At 42.8% G+C, this 21,677-nt stretch overlaps 1 protein-coding gene and 1 long non-coding RNA gene across 4 annotated transcripts in view; one reads left to right on the top strand and one right to left on the bottom strand.

Annotated features, from left to right (window-relative positions):
• Ptprb (protein tyrosine phosphatase, receptor type, B) overlaps positions 1–21,677 on the bottom strand; it is a 104,522-nt gene that overhangs the window by 55,856 nt on the left and 26,989 nt on the right. For both annotated transcript variants that reach the window (NM_001429500.1, NM_001372134.2), the window contains 5 exon segments: positions 5,272–5,532; positions 7,444–7,713; positions 9,724–9,987; positions 11,681–11,938; positions 12,957–13,235. In NM_001429500.1, coding sequence (NP_001416429.1) covers positions 5,272–5,532; positions 7,444–7,713; positions 9,724–9,987; positions 11,681–11,938; positions 12,957–13,235 — 1,332 coding nt within the window.
• On the top strand, positions 3,644–8,727 carry LOC148004685 (uncharacterized). 2 transcript variants are annotated; one of them, XR_015624673.1, is made up of 3 exons: positions 3,644–3,963; positions 7,067–7,858; positions 8,418–8,721. It is a non-coding gene; the product is annotated as an uncharacterized LOC148004685 (long non-coding RNA). The 2 variants fall into 2 exon arrangements; XR_015624672.1 differs by having other exon boundaries at positions 3,719–4,363; positions 8,418–8,727.

The raw sequence follows: 21,677 nt of genomic DNA, 5'->3' as shown, positions 1-21,677 counted from the left end.
GGGGTCAAAATGGAGACAGATTAAAGAGCTGCAAATGGTAACGACGACGACGACAACAACAACAGCGTGTTTTGTGTGGTTTTGCCTTGAGCTTTTCACCCTGTTTCTTGAGGCACTTGCTCCTTCTCTCCAGGGTTCAACCACTCTAAACAGCTGCTTACACGGCAGCTTTCAGTTAGTCAAAGTCAGTTCAGGTCTGCAATGAGATGTGAAGCTTATAAACAAGCTTTGGCTTTGAGTTTCGCATAGTAAAGGCGGATGCTTTAAAGAACATTTTATTTAATATGATTCCATCCATACTAATTCCACAAGAACACAAAGACCGCACCACCCTCTCAAACCAATGGCTGTTTCAGGATGGGGACAGGATACTCCTTCAAGCTGGTGGTTAGGTTATGGACCAGCAAGCTGGTCATTTCTTTATGAGTGAGTCCTCCAAAGGGCTATTGTTATCGATTCTGAGTGTCCCATAATAATATGTGCTATGTAATATATAAACTCTAGTATTGGTAATCATAACAAGTAGGGAGTGCCTGCTACCTTTCGGTTAGAGCAGGAGACATTTTAGAGGTCAGATTATCTACTACTCAAAAGTGTCAAGCTAGAGAGATGGCTCAACAGTTAAGAGCACTGACTGCTCTTCCAGAGGTCCTGAGTTCAATTCCCAGCAACCACATGGTGGCTCACAACCATCTGTAATGGGATCCGATGCCCTCTTCTGCTGTGTCTGAAGACAGCGACAGTGTGCTCATATACATAAGAAAATTTTTAAAAAGTGTCTATGAAGTTGATTTCCTTTACTAATGAGAAATCCAAAGATCAGAGAATATATGCTTTTTAGCTTATACCACAGCTTGACAAATAACCAGCCAGATATCCGAGCCAGGGCTTTCTCAGCCCCAAGCCTGTGACCTTCTAACTATCAGCCATTGGCATATCTAACCCATCTGTTAGTGACCACAGATACTGAGGTTGACGCTGGATTCTCTGTGTGATCCTTCCTTAAACTTACAATAATCAGAGCTTCAGTGGACCCCTCCATAGAGCTCATTAACTTTCAGGTTAAGATGTGAATAGTGATACCATATGTAGAACCATCAGTAGAACCACCTGATTAAACTTTTATATGGGAAATAAAGGAACTACAACTGTCAAACAGGTAAAGCAAAATGAAACAAAAACATCATCCCTCACAGCAATTACATAAACAAGGAAGACAGTCAAGTTTACTAGAAAGTTACAGCAAGCAGGACAGTATGAATAAAACTGGCAAAAGACAGGCAGATGTGTAAGTGGACAGATCAGAATTGGAAGTCCAGAAAAAGATTAGTGAATACATACACATCTAATCTAATCTATATATCTATTCATATATATGTATATATAATAGATCATAGAAGTATTTTATTAGAATAGAAATATATTATGTTTATAATATATATTATATATAATATAAATATATATAGAAATATGTCTATTATATATTATATATAAACAAAGCCGTCTTTATATATAAGCTTATATATATGAGACTATATGTATACACATATACACATATGAATCCTAAAGTTAGAAGTCTTCCAGGGAAGAGTCTCTACGGCCCTTTGTTAAGCAAAGAGGTTTCAAGTGTGATGCCAAGAGCGTGGTCCTCGAGAGATCTTCTTAGATGTCAAACTGAGGTACCACTACTAACCAAAACATGTGATTCAATCATTTAAAACAGGGAGCCACACGTAAGACATGCTTTTCAATATGCATTTCTAAATTGTGTGTAAGAGTCAAGAAGTCTCAAAACCTTTGTTTGTTGGGCTGGAGAGATGGCTCAGTGGGGTATGTGCTTGCTAGACAAAGCCTAAGAACCCAAGAGGTCATCCTGGAACTCAAGCACTCGAGCTCCTGTAACCTCAGTGCTGGGGGCTGAGGGAGAGGATCCTGGGCGTTCTCTGGCCAGCCAGTCCTGCTGAAGCCATAGTTTCAGATTCACGGAGATGCCCTGTCTCCTAAAAATCAGGTGTGGGCTGGCGAGGCAGCTCAGAGGGTTAATGTATCTGCTGCTAGGTCAGACGCACTGTGTTTCATCCCAGAGACTCGAGTGGTACAAGGAGAGTGCACTGCCTCCCAGGAGTTGTCATGTGATCCCCTCACATGGTGTGTGTGCCCACAAACTCACAAAGAAAACCAACAGACAATCTTAAAATTTAAAAAGAGCAGGAAACAGACGAAGGATGACATCCTAGCATTAACCTCTGGACTCTACCCTGCCACTCACGTGGGTGAGTGTACCCGCTTCCACAGCACACAGATTTGCATACAATACTGTTTGTTAAGAAAACTAACAATGAGCAAAATATCCAACCACAAACTTTCCGAAAGGAGGCAACAGTGAGCAGGCATAGGAAAAGGTTCTCAAGCCAGGAGACAACACACCTCCTTGGAATGGCTGAACTTTAAAATAAACAGGCACATAGACAGGCAGTAAGTGCCAAGTGCTGCCTGGAGCTCTCATACGTTGTTTACAGAAGTGTAAAAAAAATATTATCTAGCTGGGCAGGGTGACAAATGCCTATAGTCCCAGTCACCTAACGGGGTGGCTTAGACAGAAGATCCCTTGAACCCAGAGGTTTGAGGCTAGCCTGGGCACCTGTAGTGAGAGCCCCATCTCAAAGTGTAAGAAAGGAAGTGTTTTAATTGCTGTAGGAAAGACACCGAAATTTCCTTACAAAGTTAAACAATGCTGTACCATACTTAGTACATTCCCCAACAGTGTGAACAGAAGGAGCTCTGAGAACGTTAGCTCTGAACCAATGCCCCGGGCCTTCATTTCCAGCAGCATGCTAGATTATTACCATGAGAAAATCACCCCGATAAACATATCCCACGTATTGGATGAAAATAAAAAGCAAACGGAGCGATACATTGTCAAGAACATAAGGACTTCTCGGAGGCCAGTAAATGAGTGATAGGCCATTGGATTACTGAAGCAAACTGCTGCTACAGACATGAGCACACGCCTTGACTTTACAGTGCGGCAGGATCCTGGAGACAGGAGGTAAAGTGTAAGTGTGTGTGTGTGTGTGTGCGCGCGCGTGTGTGTGCGTGTGTGTGCGTGTGTGTGTGTGTGCCTATAGACTTTATTTGTGCTGGGAAAGTCTCTGCCCCTGATCTAAGACCCAAGCCTTCTTGGGAATTTTTAACCTTGAGATACTTTTTGTGTGCTTACATCTGGGGTCCACAAATGTGGGTGTTCAAAAACCCTCAGACTGACTGACTATGTTAAGCCAGGTCTGAGCTGACAGCGTCCAGGGTACATGGAAGAATCAAAAGAAAATTCTTTCTGATGTGCATCTTGAAACAAAGCCTTAAGGAGTTCTCATAGAATATAAGCCTATAGCAAAAAAGAGGAACATTTAAAGAAATAGAGCAACAGGAGCGAATGGCACCATAAAAAAATCAACAGGTGATAATAGCCTTTAACCTCAGAAGAGTTCAGATTTCAGTCATAAAAGAGTACAGTTAAAACATGTCCGAAGGTCTTGGGATATAGCTCAGTCATAGAACTCGCTCAGCTTGTGTGAGTGTGTGTGTGTGTGTGTGTGTGTGTGTGTGTGTGTGTGTGTGTATGAGTAGGTGTATGGGTGTATGTGCTTATGAATGTGTGTGTGTGTGTGTGTGTGTGTGTGTACACTGAACCAAGAACAAAAGAACATACATAGACTTGGGAGACAAACCAGAGACTGTTTGAAAGTGAAACATAGAAGAGATTTTAACAGACGAGACCGAAACAAACAACTGAAGAAATCGAGCAGTTTGCAGACCCAGAAGCAAATATTCACAGTTGTGTCTGAGTTACAAGTGGGGAATGGGAAAGAGTCAAGAGGCAAAATTGGAGAGTTAATGGCTGAAAATTTGCAGGATGGAGAAAAGGCACTAATCTGAAAGAACAGACATCCCGAGAAATCGCAGGTAAAAAATGGGTAAAAGACTGTCTGTACCTAGATTGTCCCCGTGAGACAGCAGAACTAGGGGGAGGGGTGCATAGAGCAGGCTTCTCACAGGAAAGCAAGAATTACACTGGAAGCCTGCGCTGTAACAGAGACACTAAGTGCCAGAGAAGCTAGAAAAAATATTCCCAGTGTCCTGATAGAAAATATCTCTCAGCACATGACAAAAACATAGGAAACCGCTTTGCAAAACTGAGAGCTGCAAAAAGACACGCCGGGGGGGGGGGTGGGGGGACAAGCAAAAGTGGAGAGAGTTTGTCCCCAGGACTTTTTCAATAAAGAATTTAAAGAACGTCCTTCCGGATGAAGGAAACTCGCTGACTCGAAGCTTCTGAAACTCAGGGAAAAAGGACAAACAGGCGGTGAGTTGAAAGATGGCTTCACAAAACTGTATTTTGGGGAGGTAGAATTCACAGGAGAAATAAAAGGCCCGGAGAGACAGATCAGCGGTTCAAACCTTGCTGCTTTTGCAGAGGACCTGGGTTTATTTCCTAGGATTCACATGGTGGCTCGAAACTCTTCCTAACTCCAGTCCCTAACTCCAGTCCCGGGGGCAGCACATTCTCCTCTGGCACCATGGGCACCAGGGACACTCATAATAGTACACGCATGTACACACATGTACACACAGACAATCACTTATACATATTTTAAAAAGTTGAAGAAGGGAGGAAAGACAATACGGGCTATCCAGAGCTTATACGTGGCTAATGCCCGTTTTGATGAGGTGTGGCTCCTTACGTCACTGGGAAACGCTAAGAGCAGGGTTCAGCATAGATAGTGTCTGTCTTGCTGGCATGGGCACTCATGAGCTGCCCCGCCCCCCACTGACTCTGATGTTAGATTATCAATTCTCCTTTCTAAAGCCAATTTTCTCAGTGTGCTATAGATCCCACATCCCTCACTGAATGACAACATTTCCCCTCTTCTGATGTTGGTATCCTCCTTCCCTTTAGAAATTACAGCCAACATAAAATATCCTGCTTTTTTTAATAATTAATAATACTTTCTACCACACCCCTGTTCTCAATAGTGTCCCACCTCTTCATTCTCTTTTGCAGACAGAACTGCACATCAAGGTTACTCTCTAAAGTATGTTGATGAGTAAAATACACCTAAGCAGAAGGAGAAACTTGGTAAAACAGGAAGTAAATAGAAGGGTTCATAATGTCCTGCCGAGTACACAATAGGCTTGGCAGGCACCTGACGGGTGTCTGCAAATTCCTGTGGCTAGACCATTGGGGAATGTAAAATCTGTGAACGCCATTACCTGTTCTTCCTTGGATTGAAGCTGACTGCTTCAAATCTCCACTCATGCTAGTGACGGTGGCCTTGTAATTTCGTCCAGGCATCAGGTTGGTAAAAGTGTATTCTTTGGCATCTTTGGAGAGCGACTTGTGGATGACAAAGAGCTCTCTGTCCATCAGTGAAATGGTATACTTCTCCCATTCGCCGAGAGGGGCCCGCCACGTGATGCCCAGTGAGGTTTCGTTAGCCTGTTTGATCCGAAGCTGGAGGACAGCCAGGGGGACTGAGGAAATAGATCAGTCGAGACTTGGGGTCACTGATTCAGTCACAACCATTGGTAGTCTTCAGAGAGCTACTCTTTTCTATCCATTCTGGACTCTGCAGGAGGTGGGTGTGCCCAAATCTAGCCCCGAGAGTTCCTCTCGTCTTGTGGACCATTGTTTTGAAAATAATTTTTAAAAATCCCGCAACCCACAAAACTAAGACTAGACTATGCTTGAGTATTTGAGTGGAGTGAGAAGTATTTATTGCTCTCGAACCTGAGAAAGGCCAAGGGCTCCTCTGCTTATTTCTGAGGGGGACCCTGCTATGTCAACTGGATAATAATTGCAGTCTTAGCAGGGGCAGCTTGTGTCTTAAAGGGATCTTGATGTCTTCCTCTTCTTTAAAAGACGTTATCATTATAATTTCTCAAAGACAATGTTAACAGCAACATATTGACCCCACAAAACAACAGGAAGCCATGTTATAAAAGAGTCAGTTGTACAGAACTACAATTTGATTTGAGATTTTCTGTAGTTTCATGGTAATAGATCACTGAATCTTTCATCAATGTAAAAACAGCAAGAACGACAACAGAAACGACAATGATTTGTACTGAGTCTACCTCAAGCTCCTTCACTGCCAGTGTGGCTCTAAAATGGCCCCTAGGTAGCCTGTGAAAATGGCTTGCTCCTCTAATGAACCAGAAAAATCTAGAAAAAAAATACACAAATCAAGGGATTCTAATTTTTTGCATTTTCTGCATGTCAAAAGACATCTGCAGAACCTCCCAGGCCATCAAGGGTATGTGTCCCTGAAAAAGTCACCAAGAAACTGAAAGATGTCCCTTTTTTTAAAATAAATTTTTAAAAGATTACACACACACACACACACACACACACACACACACACACACACACACACTGTAGCTGTCTCCAGACACACCAGAAGAAGGCATTAGATACCATTACAGATAGTTGTGAGCCACCATGTGGTTGCTGGATTTGAACTCAGGACCTCAGGAAGAGCAGTCAGTGCTCTTAACCACCGAGCCATTTCTCCAGCCAAAAGATGTCAGTTTTAAAGAAGCAGTGTGAGCCCTTGTGGCTTGTACCAGTATGTGGGGGCTGGGCACTGGGTCAGTCCCCAAAGAGTGTTGAATTGCTTTGCTCAAGTTTTAAAATGAAGGCTGAGGGACAGCTAAGGGTTTTCCCACAGGCCCTCAGGTGAGCAAAGCACTAACAATGCTGTGCTACCTATGCAGGGCTGAGAGTCGGCTTTCTGAACCCTCCAGCATTGTGGACGTGACCCTTATCAGGAAGAAACAATTGTTTGTAAGCTAGAAGACGAAGTTGCACAGAAGAAAAAAGTATTCTAATCTGAAAGAGAATTCAGCATGAAATAACTAAAAATTAAAGTTGGAGGCTGGCGGGGGGTGGTTCTCCAGAGAATTGTGCCAATAGGGTGTGTAATAGTTAGGGTTTTACTGCTGTGAATAGATACTATGACCAAGGCAACTCTTATAAGGACAACATTTAACTGGGGCTGGTTTACAGGTTCAGAGGTTCAGTCCATGATCATCAAGATGGGAGCATGGCAGCATCCAGGCAGGCATGGTGCAGGAGGAGCTGAGTTCTACATCTTCATCTGAAGACTGCTAGAAGACTGACTTCCAGGCAGCTGGGATGAGGTCTTAAAGCCCAAGCCCACAATGACACACCTACTCCAACAAGACCACACCTCCAAATAGTGCCACTCCCTGGGCTAGGCATTCTCAAACCACCACAGGGTGGACCCGACTGTTCATTCACCTTACATTTCTAGGTTGCTGTTAGCCTTATAATAGCTCACCTTTAGGGAGTACAGAAATAAAACATCCGTGGCTCTATGAAACGAGGGATGAATTAAGTTCTGCCCATCACGTGTGTTTTACCTGTCCTGCCTTGGCAGCGCTCGGAATTCCTCAGATTTCCACTCTCAACGATGACTTCTACCTCATACTGTCTTCCTGGTATGAGCTCCAAGCCTTCCAAGGCAAAGTGTGTTTCTTCCTTTCCCACAGTGGTGTTGAGCAGGACCAAGGAGTCATTGAAGAGCAGGATACGGTAGTGATCCCAATCTCCAGCAGGGGGCGTCCAGTTCACTGCAAAGGACTTCATCCAAATCTCGTTGTAGGAAACCAGATTGCTCACTTTTTCTGGAACTAAACAAGGACGTGTGGACGGTATTGAAAACAAAGAAAAGAATTAAGAATATTCATTTGCTTTTCATGGGAAACAATATATAGAGGACACACATGATTGCTATTGAACACATTTCTACTGCTTTCGGATAACTGTGTACATCAGGTGAGTTTCTCTCTCTCTCTCTCTCTCTAATTTTGAACACATTTAACATTCAAGAAATGCAGGTGAAAATCATTTCAATAACGTGACAGTTATGCAGTCTCTTGCCACACTGTTCACAGTGTAGTGTCGCCACTGCCGTTTTCCACTGCTTGTCTGCCAGCCCTAGAGATCATACTGACGTTGTATCTCCTGATGGTGACACTGACAAATGTGATATCTTTTGAAAAAGGATACTGTATGTCGTGGTTGTGAAACATCCTCTTTTTTTTTTTTTAATTCCAGCAGGAAAAATGAATGCCACACACATGGCTTTGGGCATGTTTTGAGTGCAAACACTCTCGGGGTCTCTTCAAAAAAAAATGACCAAACAAAACCCAGGTTCTTTGCTTACGTCTGTGTCTTTTCTGTAGCCACTGCCCCTCATTCCTTTTCCCTTTCTGTGTGTTTGGGAGTGTGTGCTCCAGTGCTGTCCTCTCTGAACTCTCCCACTTCCGAGCCTCTGCTCCCCAACCACAGACATTTCTCATAGACATTTCTTCTTCCCCATTCTATGTTCCAGGAAGTTCGCTCTTTCTAGGTTCCCCTGCAATGACATTGCCACTGAACTTCTACTGATCTTCTGGAAGAGAGTATTGTTTTTGGTTCCTTTTGACTGTATCACTCTTACTTGCGATCTCTAGCGGCACTGAGACTGGACTCAAATCGAACCATCTCCTTTAAACTCAAGTTCCAGTACTTTCCTGGCCAGATGGCCATGAATAAGTTATTTGATCACTAGAGTTTATCTACACAATGTCTATGCTAACAACACAGCTCTTCGTTTACAGTTTTCTTGCAATAAATAAATGAAATAGGTTCAGAGTATTTGCACAGGGCCCGACATATGAAATTATTAATGTCATTGGCATTTTTAAAGGGTACTATTTTTGGTGTGTGTGTGTGTGTGTGTATGTGTGTGTGTGTGTGTGTGTGTATGTGTGTGTGTATGTGTGTGTATATGTATGTGTGTGTGCATGTGTGTGTATGTGTGTATGTGTGTACGTGTGTGTATATATGTGTGTACGTGTGTGTATGTATGTGTGTGTATGTGTGTGCATGTATGTGTGTGTATGGGTGTGTGTCTGTTGTGTGTGTGTATGTGTGTCTGTGTGTGTATATGTGTGTGTGCATGAGTGTGTGTGTATGTGTATGTGTGTATGTGTGTATGTGTGTGTATGTGAGTGTGTGTGTGTGTGTGTGTGTTTCACCTTTGGTTAAAATGTAGCATCTATTAAGCAAAAGCCAGCAGATAATCCTTTATTGAACTACATAAATGACCCCGTGAAAGATTGTACTTTTAGTTTTAGAAATACAAAAACAAGCTACTGAGTAGGCTTGCCCACAGGACAAGAACTTGCAGAACTTTGCAGAACCTTGACTTAAAAACAATAATACACCATAATGACTTTAACAATGTGCAAGGTTCATAATACAGTAATTATTCAAATAAAGAAAGATAAATGTTCATTAACATAAATGAAGAAGATTATTTATGGGAAACATCACGAGATGCTGTGTTGGCCTTATTATAGGCATCGGTGACAGTGGATTTGTGATTCTTAGGTGATGGGGCATGAGAAAGCAGGCAACAGGGAGGGAGAACCCAAAGATCCGAGTGCAGCCCAAAGCACATTTGCTTAAATGACCCGATGTATGCAATTAAAGCCTCTGTTTTATTCTGTGCGTGAGTTCTATTCCATGGTCATTCCTGGACATATAAGCCCTCAGGTAGGAAAAGAAGTCGCTTTCTCAGTTATTCTGCCTGATTCTGAGCTGTATCTGAGAATGATTGCGGCCACCAAAAACTATTCCAGAGGCTGACTCACCTGTTCTGCCCATTGCCGACTTCTCAGCAGAGAGCTCACCAGAGACACAGCGGATGGTAACTTGGTAAAACCGTCCAGGGACTAAGTCTTTAAATTGAATTTCAGTAGCACGAGGTGGTAGTGTTTTGGATTCCTTGACGGTCCCTTGGTGAGACAGGGTGATGCTGTAGGAATCTATAACCCCAAGAGGTTTTTGCCACTTCACGTTTAGAGAGGTCAAACTGCCACCACTTGTCACCTTCAGATTTGAGACTTCCATAGGAGCTAATTAGTAAAAGAATGGAAAAGAGAATTTACTCCTCATCTCTTCCCTTCCTTTGGCCTCATTTTGACCTAAACTTTAATGTCTACATGCAGTCTGAAGCCTGGATTCTGGAGGGACTTGCGAGCTGCCCACAGAACACTGGGCAGTTCTCTGTCAGTCTCGCTGTGCCTGGTTGCTTACTAGAAAATAAAGTTTGGTTAGAAGATTGTTCGTATTCATTTACAGCTCTGGGATTCTTCAGACAGAATTTGCAATAAGGTCTGCCATCTACTAAATTCCTTTGTGAGCAAATTTGTGGGTTTATTTATTTATACAAATATACACTAAATAGGTTGATTAGTTGGTGGTTGTACAGATGTGTATGCTCAAATACTTTTTAAAAGGTTGTGTGTGTGACATGTGTGCAAGTGTGCACACACAGATGCTAGAAGAGGACACTGGTTACAAGGAGCGGGACTTACAGATAAGTGGGGGCTGCCCAAAGTGGGTGCTAGAAACTAAACTCTGGAAGAGCAGTAAGCACTCCTATGGGCTGAGCCATCTCTCCCACCCACTGAAATACTTTTTATATTAAATCATGCTAAGGTTAAAGAGCTGTGCTACTCATTCATCAAAGGAAAACTCACAGGAAGAGACAAAGTTTGACGAATATTATTCCTACTTCTCACACATGCTGTAACTATGCCTGATGGTGTAGTGCAAATTAATACAGTTTCACTAGAGGACTGAGTACAGCACAGTGATTTTGCACAGGATGCTCGAAGGGTAATTTGTTCTCTCTGAATCTTTCTGTTTCTCTATCTCTGTCTCTCTGTCTCTGTCTCTGTCTGTCTCTGTCTCTCATTCAAGATGGCCTAGAACTTTCTATATAATCAAGTCTGTCCTCAAACTTGTGATCCTCCTGCCTCAGCTTCTCAAGTGCTGGGATTACAGGTGTGCACTTGGCTTTATTTTCTCGTGATATTCACAGATAGTTAAGCTATCTTGTGCATTTTTCGTAGGAACATCTACATATTTTTGAAGTATATGCATGTGTAGCAGTCTCCAATCTCTCTCCTTAGCCTCCTATACTCTTCCCTCTAGAACAACTTCAAAGGCATTGTCTACTTTACAGCTTACTATGAAATTAGATAACTCACAAAGAGAAGTTTATCGACACATTATATAAACTAGGAGCATCTGAATGTAAGTCCCGGGAGGGCTCTGACATTGCCTATCTCAACTGGCACTAACCTTGACACATACCTAATGCTCTGGAAGGATGGGCTGAATGAGTCAGTGAGTGAACAGTTCATTAATAATTAACACCAATTATTTTGTATTCAGTTTAGATTAGGCTGAGCCACTGGGTCCCCTGTCGTGTTTTCTTGGGTGGAGGGTTCTAGAAGTGACTGTCATACAAGAACATGTCTCCATACATGGAAAAGGAAAGCACTCTAAGCTCACTGTGGGTGCTCACAAAGATAGATACCTACTTAAGAGCCAGAGGCAGGGAGCCTTAGTGGGCATTAGACAGAAAAGTTTGAACCATATCAGCACTTCCATTTTTCTTCATGAAGGTGGATATATGCTAAGGTCTTTCTGAAACTCACATGAATTTCAATTTGTCCTACAGTACCATTATCCAAATAGCAAGCCAGATTTAAACTCAGTTTGAACTTTGTTCTTGTTCGGCAACGAGGAGGAACTTACCGGTCCTCCCCAGTTTCCACCTGGAGTTTTGTAGTCCCGAGGCCATGGTGACAATAGTGACGTTGTAGAGGTGGCCAGGGGTCAGCCCACGGAAAGCATAAGAAGTGTCCCGCTTGTCCACGTTTGTGTCCTGAACGATGGCCCCTTTATCCATTAGCATCAGCCTGAATTGTTCCACATTCCCAGGACCACGAGACCAGGAAATCAGGAGAGAATTAGGATTGGGGGAAATGCCAATATCTTCCACTGGAGATGGCCCTGCGGGATAGAGACACACAGCCGCAAGGTCATTCTTGTCTTGTAGAAGACAAGAGAGTTCTTTAGTTTGCATATTCGTTTATACTCTTTTCTATACTTTAAACTCATAGCAATACTCAGTGATGGTGCCTTGACAGTTCACTGGGACTTTCATTAGTTAACCATCTTTTTAAAAAAAGATTTATTTATTATATATAAATACACGGTAGCTGTCTTCAGACACACCAGAAGAGGGCATCGGATCCCATTACAGACGGTTGTGAGCCACCATGTGGTTGCTGGGAATTGAACTCAGGACCTCTGGAAGAGCAGTCAGTGCTCCTAACCACTGAGCCATCTCTCCAGCCCAGTTAAGCACCTTGATAAAGATTTTATGGGCTAAAAGGCTATTTTATCTCCCCTGTTGTATGGCGATTAAGGCAGGGGTTGCCTATGCAGTGCAGGACAGCATGACGAGAAATAATAAATAGAAGAGACCAAGGAACAAACCCTGGGAGATGACGATGGGAAGAGACAGAAATAGCCAGGTAAAAAGAGAGAGAGGCCGGTGGCAGGGAAGTCATGCACATCCTGGGAGGGACATGACTCACGGGGACACCAAAGGAATTTATCTTCCAGCATAGCCAAGAAGCAAAAAACTTATTTTAAACCCAGGAGTATTTAGAAGACATCATAATTTAACATTACGAGAATATTTGGGAAATGAAAATCTCGTTTTCCTGGATTTGAATTAGGCATACCTGTAGGGAGTATCTATTTTAAATTAGAGAAAATTCTGCTTCCAGAGCGATCTCGTGATCACCTAGTAAATGTAAGCGACACATTCACTTCATGCGTTTGTGATGGGTGGCATTTTCCCCGTTTCTTGAATAATTTTGAAGGAGCCAGAGAGGGCTGGGGAGTGTTTGCCCTGCATGCAGGAAGTCTCTGAGGTTTCATTCCCCAGTACCATCAAAAAGAAGAAAGCGATGAAAAGATACTGCCAACCATTATGACCATTATCCACCACCCGTCTTACCGGTAGATCCATTGGTATACACCGGAAAGGAGCGCTTTCCTCCAGAAACAGCTGTGATGCCAATTTTGTAACTGCTACCCGCTGTGAGGTTCAGAAAAGTGTACTGGCTCCATGTGGCACTTTCTTGAACTTGGACTTCCTGTATCTTCTGATTGTTTTGATCAAATAATTGCACCTCATACCAGGTGACTTTTCCAGAAGAGGGAGTCCACCGGACCTGCAGGGTGGTTGATGTTGTCCTCTCGGGGTTGACTTCAAGCCTGGCCGGGGGCAAGGGATCTGCAAAGGGCATCAAGGAGAAGGCAGCATGAGGGCTTTGAAAATAGCTGTTGATGCTACCCCCCCCCCCCGCCCCTTCATATGCCTTAAAAATGTAAAGGGTGAGGTGGGGATCATTGGTGTATTGCTGTCCTCAAAAACCTCTGTCTCATTTCACAAAGACACAGCTCCCTGACCCCTTAGGGACAAGAACTCCTACTTCTGAGAAGGCCTTTTTGTTAAGGTTGGTCTGATCTTGAAGATTCAACCAAGGCCCTTTTTCATTTGACTAGCATGTGTTGGGACAAGCATCCAGGGTGTGCTTGGTTCAATACTGAAGATCCAACCAGAATATAGATGATAGGAGTTTGTACTCAGCTTTTCCCCGGGTTGTTTATCCTAGGTGCCATTTATAGATATAAGTTTGGGTAGCTTTTAGTTGTTAGGTAGTCACAAAACACACAGATTAGATACTGATCCTAAAATAGATTTGCTTACCGATATCGACGCTCCCAACAGCTGGGGTTACCAATATTTAAAATCTCAGTTCTGGAGCATGCTGGAGTTGCCAGAGATGGTGGGATGGACAGGGTTTTATACCTAACAATTAACTTCATTTCAGTTCTCTCAGTCAGGGGCAGTTAGGGGAGCTGCTGAGTGCCTGCTGACTCTTCACCATTGAACGTGAATCAGGATGGAGAGGGTATCCTGGTATTGGGGACTGGGTCAAAGGTCCACAGTACTTCATGAACAGCTGTTCTTTAAGTACAGTGGGGAGTTAGGCTGTCCTATGTCACATGCAGGGAGCATGCAAGAAATGTGTACCTGAGAAAAACTTGGCAATCCTGGATAGGTGGGGTTCCACAAGTCAGAAAAAGATATCGGGGAGCAATGTATAAATCAGGCCATTTGTTTGAGTGGCACAGCTAAACAGATCCCACAGCTTTGGCCACCTCCCGATGGGCGGCCTTTTGCTCATGATACCAAGAATTATAGACCTTATAATAAAAGCACAATTTGAAGAAGATGTCCGTTTGCGACGAATACAACGCCAACAAGTAAGCTAACCCTATTCTATATTCAAATGGCATCTGTGGACAGGCAGCCTTTAAGACGGCCTGTGGGTGAACAAGAAAGACATCATATGTGGGACACAGCGTGAGGTCCGATGCCTTTATGTTTTGTGCTATTATTTATGTGAGCTCATCATTCTGTAAAAGTTAAACATGCCACTAATATGTCAGTAATTATTAAAAATACAGAGAATAGCCAACAAGTAAACCAAGGAAATGTGTGTGTGTGTGTGTGTGTGTGTGTGTGTGTGTGTGTGTGTGTGTGAGAGAGAGAGAGAGAGAGAGAGAGAGAGAGAGAGAGAGAGAGAGAGAGAATGAATCTGTCTCTATGGCTTGGTGGTCCTATACCTAAGCAGTTTGTAATACCCGAAGTTCACTGTGATTATGTTCTTATTACACACTGATTTATCAGCCACAGAACCAGTGATGCAGAGCTCGGATTTTGGAACTAGAAAGAGCTGTGTTCAAATCTTGGCTCCACGGCACACCACTTATATGACATTCCATCGAAGCTTCTATCTCCCTACTTGTCTGGAGTGAAATAATAAATAGATAAGTAAATAAAGCAAGAAATTTATAAATAATTATAATAATAAATAATAAAGTTCCAAGGAATTTTATGAGCAAACCAGATATAGAGGATACTTCACCCAGCATGTGATGGGTACAAAACTTTATTTCTGTTTTGTTTATCAAAGAAATAGATGTTTTCTCCTGAATCGTGGATAACAAGGAGGCAAAAATAAAATAAAATTTTTTTTTGCAAACTAAACTGATAATATCTTCAATGGTTTTTGTTACGAGAAAAGGTCTTGACAAAATTTTGGATATACTTTTTTGACTTTTTTTTTTTTTTAAAATTCTGACTCTTAAGTTTAAATAAAAACTTCCCAAGATGAGTTTTATTTATGGATTTTTTTTAAGTGAAAACTAGAGTTTTGGGGGGTAGTGATGAGAGTAAATGTTACTTACCCTACACAACAGATGCTGTATTAAAAGGAAAGGAGATAATTTCTCCTCACACAAAGGTTTTTAGTTACCTGGAAAGAATACAGTATCCACCATGTGAGCGTCTGATGGCCAGCGAGCCTCAAAAACAACATGGTGGGACCAAGTAGGAACATTTTTGCTGAAGCAGCACTTTAAGGACGAGGGTGAAAGGGGTAATTTCACGCAGTACCAGCTGCAGAGAGAGTCAAGCCTTGCCATCTATGTCTACCCCCAAGCCAGAGAAAGGTTAAAGACAATGTTATGACCAGTATAATCTAAATATACACAGTCTGCAAACTATGAGTGGTAAAAATGAATTTTAAGGTTGCGTGCCTAGAGGTTGAACTTCAGAAATGCAGACTTTAACTAATCTCTTGGAGCCAGAAAACAAAACAATCAATCCTTTGGACATCCGGCAGAACAAAGAAACAGGGAAGTGCCTGGGCTGCGAGAACCTGCCCTGGAAACAAACACTTAAAACCCCATTTAAACTGTGATAAAGCTTTGGTGCTGGCGCTGCTCCACACTGCTCTGCCCGCTGTAGGAGCTAAAGAGTTTGTAGACCGCCAGGGTATTAAAAACATTTGGATTCCAAGTCAGATGCTTCTACTTAGGGTACAAGCTTCCCGGACCTGTGTCAGTGTGCATGGTTTGTGCCTGCGTGTGCATGTTGGTGTGTGTGAGTGCTACTGCACAGGTATGCCCTGGCACGTAGGTGGGGGCTACACTGCAACCTTGGGTGGTGTTGCATTCCACCTTGTTGGAAACAGGATTTCCTTGTCCCTGGGTTCACCAGGCTGACTGGCCCATGAGCTACCTGGCATAGTCCTTTCTCCATTACATGGGGAGAACTGGGTGTGTTTCCATGATTATGTAGATATGGATGGATTCCAGATCAAGCCTTTTTTAAAAAGGCTTCTCTTCAGACACACCAGAAGAGGACATCGGATCTCATTACAGACGGTTGTGAGCCACCATGTGGTTGCTGGGATTTGAACTCAGGACCTCTGTAAGAGCAGTCAGTGCTCTTAACCACTGAGCCATCTCTCCAGCCCCCAATCAAGCCTTCATGTGTGCATGAAAAGTACTTAATCCACTGAGCCATCTCCCAGCCCCGAATTCCGTATGTATGTATGTATGTATGTATGTATGTATGTATGTATGTATGTATATATGTATGTTGTGTGTGTGGGCAGGCAGATTTTAATATTGTTTGACAATTCAGTTATGTAACTGCCAGGCCAGTTTTTCTGTTCTCAAAAGGAAAGACAAAGCTTGGCAAAATTCCTAAGTCAAAATGAATTAGGCTTTCTTTAAAAAAAAAAAAAAGTCACTTGGAAAGGAGAAAGTTATATCTCTAATGCAAGTAATATTCTATTCTTTTAATTTTTATCAGTGAGGTTACTGAAAACATTCGTGTTTATTGACATGTGAATTCCTAGGCTTCAAGTATGAAATGACTGAGTTCACTTTAGAAATAAACGTAAACCAAGAAGAACGCAGTCAACCTGTGCAGTGGCGTCACCAGGACCACAGAACCTAAGTTATGTGTAGGACGCCTTGACTCACAGTGAGCCTCCTCCGTTGGAAAAGAAACACCATACACAGGCACCAGGAGGTGCAGCCAAGTATCTGACCCAGGGCTGCTCTGCACTGCGTATTCAGTATAACCACAGCAGAGCTAGATGGCCATGGAGTGACAGACAGCCATATTTACAGAAGTCCTCTGTTGAGAGCATACTCAAACCAGACAATGCTCATGTCTACAATTCTAGCAGGCACATACTGGTTTATCTCTAATCTTAGGAAACTAAGTTGGAGTTGATTAAGAAGTGATGGTGGGGGCTGGAGAGATGGCTCAGTGGTTAAGAGCACTGACTGCTCTTCCAGAGGTCCTGAGTTCAATTCCCAGCAACCACATGGTGGCTCACAACCATCTGTAATGGGATCTGATGCCCTCTTCTGGTGTGTCTGAAGACAACTACAGTGTACTCATATACATAAAATAAATAAATGAAGAAGAGGAGGAGGAGGAGGTTGTAACAGAGTTAAACAAGAATTTTAAGAGTCTGGGAAAGAGACACGTATAAGATGACAGCCAGATCCTGAGAGACACAGCCAGAATACAGCAAATACAGAGGCGAATGCCAGCAGCAAACCACTGAACTGAGAACGGGACCCCTGTTGAAGGAATCAGAGAAAGAACTGGAAGAGCTTGAAGGGGCTCGAGACCCCATATGTACAACAATGCCAAGCAACCAGAGCTTCCAGGGACTAAGCCACTACCTAAAGACTATACATGGACTGACCCTGGACTCTGACCTCATAGGTAGCAATGAATATCCTAGTAAGAGCACCAGTGGAAGGGAAGCCCTGGGTCCTGCTAAGACTGAACCCCCAGTGAACGTGATTGTTGTGGGGAAGGCGGCAATGGGGGGAGGGTAAAAAAAAAAGATGACAGCCAGAGTCATGCCCTGAAGTGGATGCTGACTTCTCAAGGGAGTCTTACTGTGTGTCCCTGAAGTCCTGTCGCTTTGTGCCAGATTACTCGAGATGTTTAAGTCTTGTCCCTATTCCATGTCTTTACTTTTGTCAGTTTATTTCAGGTTGGCCTCTCCATCCACCAGCCTCTCCCACCTTGCAGCTACAAGAACTTCGTTAGCACTCACCGAAGGCCAAGTTTTCTGACAGGCGCTCAAGGCTTTCCTGTCTCTGGCTGCCTCCCTTCTTTTTAATTTTATCTTTCTTTACCGTCCCACTCCGTCCCAGGAGACCTTTATGCCAAGTTCTGATAGATTTACAGAAACTGGGATATCTATCCATCTTACTTAAAAGTGGGTGGGTAGCAAGCTTGGTTGATAGCAAGGTCTATTTACTTGGCATTTTATATAGACTGGAATGGATATTAATGATTCAACAAAAACAATTGGAAGTGTTTTTTTTTTTTAATTCATGGAAATCAGGTGAGGGTAGAGCATGACCCCAGATAATTCCCGCTACCTGTACTTGAAAATGAGAAGGAAAAAAAAAAAGCCTAGAAAAGGAATTCCCCACAGCCCTCAGCACAGTTAATAGATTTCTAGTAGGAAGAATTTCCTTTTCTGTTACTGATATTTGGCTCAGTCAGTTTTTTTTTGCTGACTTTAACGATGCCAAAATAAATTATGCTAATATAGAATATATAATGCCATTGTGCCAATACATCAGGCCGGCACAAGGTACGTGTAAACCTCTCACAACTTAAAAGGAAGTAAGAGCAGTTTCACCAACCATTTGCCTCGTCCTCTACCACGGTGAAATCGACATGCTACTCACGTTGTTAACAACAATGCAAACTACCATATCGTTTCCCAGGTCATCAGACAGAGCACTATGTACCCGCTGAGTACCAGTCAAACCAGCCATCTGCGAATCCAAGACACGAGAGGAACAGACAGAGTAAGATGAATTACGAGGTGGCTAACGCTGACTCGGGACATCCTAACGCTGGCGTTAATCACAAGGATGGCCACAGGCGAGGCATTTTCTCCCTTGCTTCAGTTCCTTACCTTACATTGAACCAGCAGTGGCTATTTTTTCAGAGTTATGCTAAGAGGCAACATGGGTGAAGCGTTAAGTAGCCTGGGCACACGAAGGGCACCTTGTAGAGTGTGGTTGTTGTGAGTCTTGTGGCTAATACTGTGCTCCACACAGGGTGACAGGGTGACAGGGTAACAGGGTGATTTCCCCTTACTTAAAGTGCTTGGAACAAACATGTCTCAAGTTTGGAGGTTTTTTTTTTTTTTTAAGTATTTCCATATAATGAGATATCTTGAGGGCTGAGCACAAGACTAGACACAACATTCGCATATCTTATGCACTTAGCATAAAGGTAATTTTATAGACTTTGAAAAAATAAAATCCGCAGAAAAGGGAGTTTCATGGTGTGGAATCTTCCACTTGTGACATCATCCCAGTACTCGAAAAGTTTCCGATTTTGGAGGATTTCCGATTCTTTTGGGTTGGGATGCTTGGCCTATCCAGTAATAAAGGAAATCTTGATGCTAAAATGGAAAGGCGGAGAATGATATCCACGGACTGTGGGCTTAAGATGTGAGCTTCGGGAAGGAGACAAACGCCAGCAATTTTGGAAGGCCGAGTAGGACTTGATAACCAGAATAAAGACAGCAAAGTCTCTTAATATCCCCATGAAGTAAGCATTATTTATTTTTTACCCCACTCCATAAACAAATAGTCCCAGGGCAGAAGGCAACTTTCTTCACACATCCTGGCCAGTGAAGAGTGGAGGCCCTCTGCCTTCAGAATCCATCTCTGAACTATTAAACAAACTCTCCCCTCTGAATGCCCGCCCATTCCAGCCTCCATGAGAGAGATAACATCAAATGGTATATTCATGAGAGACTGAGAGGGAGTTGTCATGAGTTTGAGACCAGCCTGGGAGCACATAGGGAGACCCTGTCTGAAAAGCAAAAACCAAGGCAAAACCAAATAAGCAAGCAAAACCGAAAAACAATAACAACAACAACAGCAAAACATACACAGTCAACATAACAGACATTTTCTCCTTTCATGTACTAATCAAGGAAGGTTTTATACTACAAAACCACTAAACAAATGAAAGAAAGAAAGAAGGAAAGAAAGGAAGAAAGAAAGAAAAGGATCAACCAACCAAACAAGAAACCACCTTTCTTCCCGTGAATCACAATACGTAATGCCAAGCCTTAGAGACTGAACCACATATATGAAGGCGTGGTCACCAAATCTCACTGCTAATGAGTGATGTCAATGGATCACCACTTGCGGTGTTCTCTGATGCACTTTGGTGACCTGGCTCTATTATTTCTAAGTTCATGTTCGTTTCGAATAGCATAGGAACCAGGAACTTTTAAAGTGGCGATCTGTGCCAAACGTTTTGATGGCAGAAAGTTACAGATGGTTTGCAGAAGTAATTTACTGTATTTAAAGTTACATTTAACTTGTAGGTTGAAACTGCAAGCCTAGAAACCTTGGAATGAGGCTGTATTTGATAGAGGTGTGGTCTTTAAAGAGGTGAGCAAGATAAAATGGGGTCATTAGGTTGGATCTAATAGGACTAGTGTTCTTTGGAGAAGAGAAAAAAAGAGAAGGGAAGGGCAGGGAAAGGGAAATGAGAGGAGAGAAGAGAGCAGAGGAGAGGGGAGGGGACTGGAAGGGAGGGGAGAGGAGAGGCGAGGGGAGAAGAGAAGAGGGACATGAATGGACAGATCTGTCACACTAAGAAAAAAAGCCTAGAAGGTCAGAAAAACTGTAGACATTTTGACCTTCGAATCCTAGCCCCAAAGAGTGAGGGAAAAAAAATCAATTTTGTTTTTAGATCACTCAAGTTTTGGTGTGGCAGCCTTAGCCAATCCAGTACAATAAATAACATTTTGGAATGCAGGTAATATTTTCTGCAGTAACTTGAAAGTTAAAGTGACTAAATGTTTTTTTATACAGAGCAAGAAATTCACCATGCTAAGATAATTAAAATCATTTGAGGGTGGGGATTTTTGGACATTTTTTCTAGAAAGATTATTAAGTAGCTGAGATTAACAAGATGAACAATGCCTGTGAATATTCACTCCCCAGGTAAATTTCCCACCTTTAGTTCACTGGACTCAAGGAGATGAGATAATGTATTAGAAACTGAATACTAACTACCTCAGCCAACATTTCAACACCAAAAGTGATAAGTCATGTTCAGGGAAAGAGCTTCAGTGTGACCAACTGAGAACTTGACCTCTGTACAAGGTCTTTCTCCTGAAAACCCAAAACCTGGAGCCCCAGGCTAAATCTAAGAAAAGCATCAGCCTTGGGCTATAGAGCAAAACCTAGGAGGGAAGAAAAGGGAGGGGGGGGGGAGAGGGAGAGAGAGGAAGAGGGAGGGAAGGGGGAGGGGGAGGGAGTCGGAGAAAGGTATTAAATACTGAAAGTTGTCTGGATTATCAATCAGCAATAAGGAATGTCATGTAGGACCCTAATTAGGATCCAGGGCCAGAGAAGGGAGGTGGGTAAAAACGAGAGTGAAACTCCATTATGGACAGCTAATCACGATAACACTGGCTCGTTCACTGCAACAAACACAGTCATAACAGGGAAATCTGAGATATCTGTGTGCTCTATCTATTGTCACAACGTTTCTGTAAACCTGACACTTAAAACTGAACTAAAAATGTAGCTCCCTCTCCTTTTTATTTGACAGTGTCTCCGTATGCAGCTCTGACTGGCCTGGAACTTGATATATAGACCAGGCTAAGGCTCAAACGCACAAGAGATTCACCTGCCTCTGATTCCCAAGTGCTGGGATTAAAGACGTGCTCAGTGAATTATGCATCTTAACATCCGTGAAACGAACCAGGATTTTCATGAATGCTACGGAAGC

This window comes from Rattus norvegicus, chromosome 7 (assembly GCF_021556685.1).
Source record: "Rattus norvegicus strain SHRSP/BbbUtx chromosome 7, alternate assembly SHRSP_T2T, whole genome shotgun sequence".
NCBI lineage: Eukaryota > Metazoa > Chordata > Mammalia > Rodentia > Muridae > Rattus > Rattus norvegicus.
This window is presented reverse-complemented; position numbering and strand designations above follow the sequence as displayed.